Source organism: Cajanus cajan, chromosome 3, assembly GCF_000230855.2.
Source record: "Cajanus cajan strain Asha chromosome 3, NIPB_CcT2T_4, whole genome shotgun sequence".
Classification (NCBI taxonomy): domain Eukaryota; kingdom Viridiplantae; phylum Streptophyta; class Magnoliopsida; order Fabales; family Fabaceae; genus Cajanus; species Cajanus cajan.
The window spans coordinates 1,791,516-1,801,974 of NC_138519.1; the positions used below are offsets into that span (position 1 = coordinate 1,791,516).

At 34.4% G+C, this 10,459-nt stretch overlaps 1 protein-coding gene and 1 non-coding gene across 5 annotated transcripts; one reads left to right on the forward strand and one right to left on the reverse strand.

Moving 5' to 3' along the window:
• Nucleotides 1-1,209: 1,209 nt before the first annotated feature.
• LOC109796676 (uncharacterized) lies at nt 1,210-9,589 on the reverse strand. Of its 4 annotated transcripts, none has more exons than XM_083070128.1 (9): nt 9,056-9,574; nt 8,141-8,299; nt 7,458-7,541; nt 6,613-6,693; nt 5,115-5,225; nt 4,902-5,045; nt 2,713-2,820; nt 1,991-2,042; nt 1,210-1,881 (listed from the first exon to the last, which is right to left on the reverse strand). In XM_083070128.1, exons 1-9 carry the CDS (start codon nt 9,554-9,556, stop codon nt 1,850-1,852), a joined length of 1,272 nt encoding a protein of 423 aa, XP_082926254.1. In that variant the 5' UTR covers nt 9,557-9,574; the 3' UTR covers nt 1,210-1,849. The 4 variants fall into 4 exon arrangements, with proteins under 4 accessions (XP_082926254.1, XP_082926256.1, XP_082926255.1 ...); XM_083070130.1 differs by having other exon boundaries at nt 5,115-5,204; nt 9,056-9,572; XM_083070129.1 differs by having other exon boundaries at nt 5,115-5,207; nt 9,056-9,571.
• A 477-nt stretch (nt 9,590-10,066) lies between these two features.
• TRNAV-AAC (transfer RNA valine (anticodon AAC)) lies at nt 10,067-10,140 on the forward strand. The gene has a single exon. It is a non-coding gene; the product is annotated as a tRNA-Val (tRNA).
• The last annotated feature ends 319 nt before the right edge of the window (nt 10,141-10,459 follow it).

Here is a 10,459-nt window from a genome sequence, read left to right on the forward strand (position 1 = left end):
ACACTTCTTTCCCTCCCTGTTTTAAATTTTTTGTTGCACTATTTCTTCCCAAGTTTTTACGCTAATAAAGTTGAATTGCGCATACAAGCGTCAAGCATCGGTTAAACATCAGTTTACTCACTTTACTGCCTTAGTATGACGGTATAACGTTCAATGATATCAAGGTTTATATAACAGCATATAGGCATTCAGAACACGGCATCTTCATACATGCAGTGGCAGATACGAAACAAAGTCTATTAATGTGCTGATACTCAAATAATATTGCGTACAAATTTGCAAATTGGATCTGGAAAAAGTGGTTCTGGATGGGCACACTTCGATGACCTTAAATTTACAAATAAGCCAGTCATGTTAAAATTGACTGATTGCAATTTGCAACAGTTACCGAAATTATAAATTTCATCTGCACTGCACCGTTTTCATCTGTATCTGAAAATCTAAGGCATCGAATAATAATCTTATCCTGCTACATAGGATAGGTATGAACCTTCTATCTTTTGTCAGCCTCATTTTCTAACCTTTTTTCAATGCGTCAAGTACAACCTATTTTAACTCCTCAACGTTGTTATTTAATTAATGTTAAACTAATGCTTAGATTATTTCTTTGGCAAATACCTATGACATTGTAGCACCTAAACCATTATTGATAGTTGTGACATGAGACTTGTGACAGAGATAAAGATGCTAATTTCAGATTCTCTAACTTTGAAACATTAAAATTATGACAACTTAATGTATTTAAACCGTTAGATTTATAAAAATAAACCAGATTATGACACATGTACAAATATATTTTAACTTAAATGTACACGTGTCATAATTTGATCTATTATTACAAATCTAACGATTTAAATATATTAAGTTATCGTAACTTTTCCTCCATAAAGTCAGAGAATCCATTTTCATAATTTTAGGGATTTATTTTCTAACAAAATGTTAATATATAGCTGCACCTGACATTTAGTGATCTTTTTCTAGTCCTCACGCCACAAATAGTGACATTATTTTATTTCACAACTTAAGTTAATAAAGATCTCACTCCCTGTTTTCAATGGGAAATAATGACAGAAATAAACAACAAAATTTAACGTCCATAGATAATAGTTGTATGAAAATTTCCATTTGAAGCCTGGAGATAAGAAATATTCAAAAGCATTATTCGCGGTGTCTATATAAGCTGATCCACATCAATGCATAACCATAATATGACACCGAACATCAACTTCATTAGCTAATAGAGTTATGCATAACAGAATATTAATATTAATGTTTACAATAAACGAAGTACCATTTAATTAGATCGGTTGACAGGAGGCTTATTCTAACTTGGTCGTCTTGAAATGCAACCGCATTGGAACTCAATATAAAGAACTTTGCCACTTAGAGTTCTTATCTGGCTCGAGTCCAAATAGGACAAGTCAAATCCAAAAAATAAATGAAACAGCACTTTCAACTAAGCTGTGTGATAATATTAATGTAATTGAACATAATCAATCATGCTGGCTATAGACTCGTAAGTGTTTCTGGTTTTCTATATACTCAAGAATGAAAACAACAAACTATAACTTAATGTGATTGCAGTCTCAATAAGTACTAATGGGATCTTCCATTGCAAAACAATTTTTGTTTTTTTACTATGATGGACTTTGAAAAGGCTGATGTTAAAAAGTTATTATGACTGCTGAGCCAGAACCAATAGAGGACTAATTCAAAATAATTCATTCTTAGGGTTTGATTGCTAAATAATTGAGTCACCAGTAAATTAAAGAACGCAGACACTAATCTGTAAATTGCAGATGTGTTCTGTAAAAAACCCAAGACATAACCAGCCCTTGTCATGAACGAATTAATCTACACACTCTTCCTGGACTTGGCCATCTGTAGAAGCAGAGAAAGCTTAGAATAGTCGAATACACACATTCATATACAAATAATAAGATGCATGTATATAAAAGCTAAGAAATATTAAAGATTCTCAAAACCTCACCTGCAAGATTGATGGCTAAATTTGCTTGAGCATCAGCATCAGAGTTGAAGTTCTTCACAAGGTAAACAGAAAGTTATTTTGAAGAAATGCTTAAAAAAACTTCAGGAATCTTATTCTGGTAAAGATATAATATTTAAATGCAAGGCTCATATCCTTCCACAGAAAATCTCAAATTAAAGAAGGGATGTTTAACACGTGATTCTGAAAAGGGAAAACCAAAATTTTCAATCAGATAACAAATTAATTTCAGGACGTGGTCAAGTTTAGTGGGCCTGTTTATGCGGTAGAATTAGCATCAAGGGAACAATGCTCATCAAGTCATCAACAAATTGACGTGAGCAGAGCATGTTCAATCAGAAAAGGAGAGGTTGCATTTATATAATTCAATGCAAACGTTCTGTACCATAAGGGATGGAATAATCTACCCTTCTTTCGTTGAATTTTTTTAGTGTTAAATAATTAATGGGATGGCCCCTTAGGTTGAACAGATTCCTACATGTTATTTGTGTGTGACACACAAATCTTTAAGGGGGGAAATCACACCTTTAAGATGTTACTGAAGGCATTACCTTTATGGAAATTCATGAGTTTTCTTATGCTTCATTTTGCATTTTTATCAATTTTATACTGAATATTTCTTCTATCTCTTTTTAGATAATTTACAAGTGTGTATTGGGTTTGGCTTATTTAGAAAATATAATAGCTCAGTAAACTATACCTACCCTTAGAACATGACTGATCTGGAATGAGGAAAATTTATCCTTGAGTTCTTTTGCCACCTTATACAATGTAGCCATGTTCTCATTCTTGACCTTCCAGGAACCATCAATCTGTATCATGCAGTAGCATGAGAAAATTGAAGAGAAACAAACAGTAAATAATATAAATCAGTGACCAAACACTTTCAAATGAAACAAGGCTAGAAATAAAGGAGATCATAGATGAAATCAGATGCTTTTCCTGTACTCAGTTGATATTTTCCAATGGAAAGTTACAGTTTGCTGTCTTGTAGTTTACCCAAATTCCTAGTTGTTAGAATCACACTATTTGCAATTCAAATCAAATAATTAATACAATTCAGGAAGCCACTGATTCATATAATGTGATAAACTGTAAATGGCTTCAAATCATGCGATGCATGCATGAATTTGTGCAAATCTGTATCACCAATATGCATAACATGATCTAGCAATTCATTAATTATTTTAATGTTTTGCTTGTCTCTAACCAGTTGTCATCAAGGAAATTGAAAAGTAGGATAACCTTAAATTGTTTAAATTAGAAAGGAACTCAAGGAGGGCTGCTGAACCTATCCTATTTGGTTATTTCATTGCTGTGTTTTCATTATTCTGAAATGGGTTTCGCATGCTTTCTCATTCACTCTATGGTACGTACTAGAATGAGATGTGTTCAGTGTACTCAAGTCAGTGCAAATTTGCCACTTGCATGCAGTTAGCCATTGCCAAATGGACAGGAGAAAAAAAAAATCTTGGTTAAGAATGTGAAAACTGAAAACAGTATGAAGCACAAGGTGGTAAAGTATCGATCAATTTACCATTAGGACTAGGAGACAGGTGATTTCAAGTCAAACCACAGCGTAGAAAGCTGTAACTAATCCTATTTTCATTCCCTTAATTAAATATTAGGTATGGACTCAATACAGAGATGTACAAACACTGTTATGAAGATGGGAAATAAATGGAAGAGTGGGGAAGCAATAACAGAAAAGAGAAAACTCAGAGGAAGCAATTCAAATATTTTTCATTCTTTGTCAATTACAAGTATGTCTATATATATTTCCACCATCCGCAGGATTAAAAGAAAAAAGGAGAAAAATAGCTGATTGCAAAAATGCAATCTTCATTGTGGAATATTCTAACACTTTCCTATAATTACAGAATTGTCTGCACAACACCCTAGTTCTGTTCTGACCAAATAAAATCCTCTAGGTGAGATACCTTTCTGATTGTCCTTCTGGGCCTTGAAGGGGCATTAATATTTGGCCTCTCCTCACTACTTGGTTATCACTTATCACTATTGGGTCCTATTCATTCTTCTACTGAAGGTCCATATGATCCGTTTTTCCTATCATACCCCAGTCTCGAAAGGAACCTTGTCCTCAAGGTGGAAATCATTTTGGATTATAGCACAGTCTTCCTACGTGGCTTCTTCAGAGGACCTTCTGTCTTGGTCCATCAACATCATCAACCCATTTCCAATCTAAGAACTGACAGTGTTTCAAAGGCCTGGCTCCTTGTCAACAATTTCAGCAGGTAGAGCGGTTGTCAGTGGTGAACCAATGCAGGGCTTGAGTAAACTCTCATGGAAGACATTGTGAATTTTGGCATTTGGAAGAAGGTCTAGATGATAAGCAGCTAGGTCAATCAAAATTTCGTCTAAATTTAGTAGAGGGCCAAAATGTCAAGCATAATTGGTGGCTAATAGTTGAAACAGCAGGATGTTGCCAGCTAGGTCTGAGCTAAGGTGCAGACGTACCCATCTCCGATGTTCAGGTGCAAATCACGCCAATGTGTATCAACCCATTTTTTCATTAACCCTGTTGCTTGTCAAGGTTATTCTGTAGTTTCTCTAATAATTGGTCCACATAAGTAACTTGCAGTCAATTGCAGCATTTGAAATGGGACGTAATTAGGAATGGTGGGCAGGGGATTATTGAACATTATTTCGAATGGTGTAAATCCAGTTGAAAGACATGTGACTTGTTGAAATACCACAGTAATTAATTTTACATATAGTTTTCATGTGAATATTTAAATCAAAGAGCCTTAAAAGAAAAATTAGATACAAAATCCAAGACATAACAAATACATAAGTGAAGGGGTGTAAATGTCATTAAACATTTAATTGTGTCAGAATAAAATAACATAGAGAAGGGTATCAAATAACCTACCTGCATGCAAACAAGTTTGGAATCACCTTGGATACGAATACCAGTAAATCCCTTTTTAAGAGCATATTTCATTCCCAATATCATTGCACGATATTCAGCAACATTATTTGTTGCCACACCCACACCTTCACGCAACCTACAAATCTAAAGTAAAATAGTTAAAATGATTATAGTTATGCCAATGATGAATAGACAGAAAAATGGAATGCATACCACACTTCCATCATTAGCTCTCAGAATAGCCCCAGCACCAGCTTTTCCAGGATTTCCTTTTGATGCACCATCAAACTCAACCATGCAAGTCTGCTGCATAAGGATAGATGACTATGATTCACCAAAAAAGGATCATAAAACATAATCAAAGATTTTACTAAAAATATAGCACACAAATCAACAATAGCAATTAGAAAGCCATCAAATGACCATCCTATAAATTGAGTTAGCAATTAAAATGATAAGAAATAATGTAACTATCTTGTCACAAAATATTTTTGGCTAAAATGCATGGAAGCCCCTTCAACTATCAATCAATTGCAAAAAACCCCGTGGTTCAAAACTCAGCAACTTGGCTCCTTAAGCATACCAAACCATGCATATTGACTCCCTACAAGGGCATTTTCTGCACGCAAAGCAGAGTTAAATTTAGAGTGCACTGCATAGTTTGCATGTTTAGGGAGTTATATTGCTAAGCTCTGATCCACGTGGAGGTTTTTTGCAAGAGCATTGCCACATAATACACAATTTTTTTACACAATGAGATGGATGTCAGGATGTGTATCAGTGGACAAATTCCAATTATAGAGAAATGATGATTATAGAATATGGGGAAATCAGGCCACATACTTTCTTATAGATTTCATAGAATGAGATCACAAGAATCAGAGTTCCTCTTTCTACAATTGCCCTATAATTGGAAGGGGTTATGCATTCATTTTAGCCAATGCTTTATTCAATATCCTTTAGGTGAAATGACAAGACCAAGTAGCTGTGACTGCGACACCTCCACTTGACCGTTCCCTCTGATGCACAGACACTAATCCTTATCATACCATACCGAATACTGGTAAACATATTATATGGCTGCCTCTATCAAAATTTGGATGTTTTATATTTTAACCTCCTATATACATTTGTTTTTGGGGATAGAAGACATATATTATCATAAACTCAATTATATTACTTTTATTTAAATTTGTCTTGATAATGCTTTTTCAATAAATTTTGTAAGATATTAAACACTGGTAATAATACGATAATGATGACAAATTAATAAAAATATCAATTATATTGAGAAAAAAATGAATAAAGAAAAATAAATTAATAAAATATAAGACAAATATAAATATAATTATACTAATTTAATATATATATATATATATATATATACACACACACACATATATATTGTAATACCCATATCCTAATTTTTTTAAAAATTGTTGTGTTCACATATCATATTGTACCCAATACTTGTACCTGTACTCGTGCAACATAGACCATTCCATAAAGCTTGACTTTTCAGTTAAAATGCAAAGCAACAAATAATGTGATTATCCCTGGCTATCACTTATTAGTTTACTGTTTATAATACTAATTGGTTAAATGAAAACACCTGTATATGGAGAAGCAGCTATATTTTTTCTTGAAATAAGGGAGGTATCAAACAAGCATATTTTTTGAATGCATCGACATCAATATGATTTCCACTTACAGTTGCATGTGAAGATGCATCAGCCACAGCAGCATGATCTAACTTGACTTGCTTTCTCAAGGGATCTTCAGAGATTACTTTCTGCTAAGCAAATAAAGAATCTCAAATATATTAAAACATTTACTATAATAACAAGTCTGGATAGTGAAGCCAGTAAGGACAAATACACACAAGACGAACGGACGAAAGAAACTTCATTGGAGAATCACTGAAGAAAAATAACTGGTTCAAAGATATATCACTTAGATCCATGAAACTTTCTCCAGTTACCAGTGATTTTGGACTCTAGGATAAAGGTTTTATTGCTGAAATTCAAGTGTACTATATCCAATGCAGCTGATATTCCAGTACAGCAGTCCATAATCATTTTTATTATGTTATTACTTATTAGTTATTACCAAACATTGACCTAACCCTTTTAATAGGTTAAGATTTTACTGACATATACTGATATACAGCATCATCATCTTATAGTATAATGTATGCATGCATTCAATGCTCCACAACCATCATAAGATTCCATACTATGCAATCCATTGCAGTCAACTATAATCTATAACATAAAGTCAGGATTTACAAAGGCAGTTGAAAGAAAATCAAATTTGGGAGGGGTGTGAATATTATATCTGAGCTATCTAAAATAATAAGTATATTACATACTTCTCCCAAATGGATGTTATAGAATTGAGATATGCACATGATACTGATTATTGTAACGAACGTGTTAACAAAATCATAATTTATAAAATAACCACAAAAAATGACATCTTAGTAAGAGATATATAATCCTTGGAACTCTTCCTTCCGGATAAGCATGTTGTAGTTCCAAATTGTGCTGAACTAACCTCATTATCTTGTCCAATAACTCCCAAAGATCTCTTCTTAGACACGTCCTTATTTGATGTTCCCTCTTTGGTAGAAGAAGGTTCCTGAGACATACATAATAAATCTAGTGATTTGCTTGATTAACAGACCTCAAACTTCTTTAAAGCATATTTATAGGGTATCTAGGGAAGAAACATAAGTCAAGGGAACAGAAATGTACCATTTATAAATATAGAATAATATCTTTTTCAGCAAACTTTTTCAATACAAAATACAAGCACCTGCTACCAGGTTCTTTATAATATAACCACAAATGGGTCTTATGCATAACTTTGCAATCGAGAAGGAACTAAACCTAATAAGAATAATGGATAATGCACTGGAACATATTTTAAGGATTCTATATACAAGTTTGCTCGTTAGAATATCAAGTAAAAGAGGAATTACTCACATCAATCACCAATGCGCTGCTAATATGAATGTGAAAGATATTTACATTATGAGAGCACATTTTGTTATCAATTCAAATTCCTCTCTATTGAGAGTTAGCAAACATTGTCAATTAACAGTTAATGATATTGACTTTGAGATCAAGGACATATAGCTAATGGTAACCTTTTCGCATCTTATTGTTTTGAAAGATGATGCATTAATTAAAAAGAATGAAAAATAAAATGCACTACAATTTGCAACAGCTGTTTACCTGGAAAGGGCAAGGAACAAGCTTGCCAAACAAATCCTCTTTCAAATCGGCGGCTCTAATTGTGTATAAAGCATTCTTCAGTCCATGCGAAACAAGATATTCTTCGGTGTCCTTTGACAACGAATATCCCTTGTACACACTAACAGGAGGATTGCATACCTACCGGGTGACACAGAAGGAACATATATTTAACTTCTGAAACAGAAAACCCAATAACTCGTCCTCAAGAGCACAAAACGCAATATAACCACTGCATCCAATCAAGCAGATAGTAATCACGCATTGGAATGAAGCGAGACTGCTACAGCCTAAAAAACACTAGGCAATTTGAAAAACCACACTCACAAATATCAGAAACACCATGGCTGCTAATCAGACTACTATACAGTTTCAATCAAACACTTTCGTCACTTTCTAATTTTGCTACCTAATAAAAATTCAAACCATACACAACTACTTAGGGTCCTTTGTTTGGATAAATTTGTCCATACACTTTAAGGATAAAAAAATAGAAAAAAAAAAAAAAAAAGTTTCTCCATAAGCTAAGACTAGCATATGCATAAGCTAATTTGTAATATTTTGGAGAAGCTACGTGAAAGACCTTCTACAAATTTAGCTTATGGAGAAACTTATTTCATTTTTCCTTTCATTTTTTTCTTCTTAGAAGTACTTCTAGAGAAGTTTATTCAAACATGCCATAAACTTCAACGTTTATAAAGAAAAATAAACAAAGTTGAACTTAATAAGAATGCACTTACATTGTCATCAATCACATATTATCGTGTAGTGTAAAATTATTGAATTTGAAATAATTACTTTAAAACTCATATGTCTAAAATGAATTCTAATTTGAGCGTGTATGAAAAATTAAACTTCAAAGAATTACACAACGAAGCTCATCGGAAGAGAATTTACAGAAGATCCAACTTGAGCCTGAGAATCAGCGAGACTATTATAGATTCCAACAACGTCCCCTTTCCGAACGACGTAGAAAGCGTCCTTCTCCTTCTCCTTCTCCATGACCATTACTTCGGGCTCCGCCTTGTGCAACTTATCAGAACCGGTTTTGCGGCCTTTCTTGGTGGAATAGCAGCGAGTGGTCAGCACGAATTCCCAATGCAAAGAGCTAATTCCGCGGTGCTCCGATTTTATCGGGAAGGAGCAGCGGTTGAGGGAGCGGTTGGCGATGAGTCGTGCGGTGGTTCCGACTATGGCGGCGGTGTACGATGAGAGCTGCGACAAGCAGTTCATGAGATTGGCATAGAAGAAGGCTCCAGATTGAGAATCAGGTCCTGTTTGGTTGCTGAGAAAGTGGAGGAAAATGCATTGTGGAAGTTTGGACTCGAGAGTTAAGAGTGAAAGACGAAGGACGAGGAGAGTGTGGTGTGGTGTGGGAGTGGGGTTGCTATCCAACATTAATCGGGTCGGGTTTTGTTTTGGAGCCCTCTAAGTAATGAAATTGGCCCTATGTAGGAAGTATTGGGCTAATATCACTTTGGACTGATTTTAAGAAGTTGCTATTTACAAACCCTTGTTCCGAAAATACACTTTAGCAACTGAAACCGAGAAACTTGGTCTAAACACCAACAAAGGTTATCTTAGTAAATTGATACCGTATTATATAGTAACTAAAACCTGACAAGAGAGAAAAATACACCTTATCTCATTCTGTGATTTGTTCAATTTCGAAAGCTTTTGAGGTCGAAATAAGTTGTGGTCAGAGGCTGCCATAGAGGTGAACAAGTGCGGTAAGAGACGAGTATAAAAGGGAGTGTATTGGTAAAAATGGGGAAGTGTAAATAGCAAGTCCCCTGATTTTATTTTTGTACTTAAATTAACATCCCTATTATTTGTGAGAAGCAAGCAGTCCGTTATTGTTATATAAAAAGAATAAGTAATATTTATTAGACCTGCTAGTCAACAATTGGTTTCGTGGTGTAGTTGGTTATCACGTCAGTCTAACACACTGAAGGTCTCCGGTTCGAGTCCGGGCGAAGCCAATGTTTACTTTTTACTTTATTTATTTTTTTGTCTCAATTCACTCATTTTCTTTTTGTTCTTTTCAACGACAATCACGCATGTTGTTGGATTCTCTTTCTTTCACATGCAAGTATGCACTACTATTAGAGGTTGTCCTAATGAGCCCATTAATGTGGACTGGATCACCATGTTCCCACTCGTGTTCATGTGCATCATGGGCTCGTCATATATAGTACTAGTTGACCAACCTAACCCCAAAGAAGCAGTAGTAGTACCCTGAACTTTTTGCATCTTGAACAACCAAACAACCACCAAGAATTGTTTCAATGGTGCCAGCAC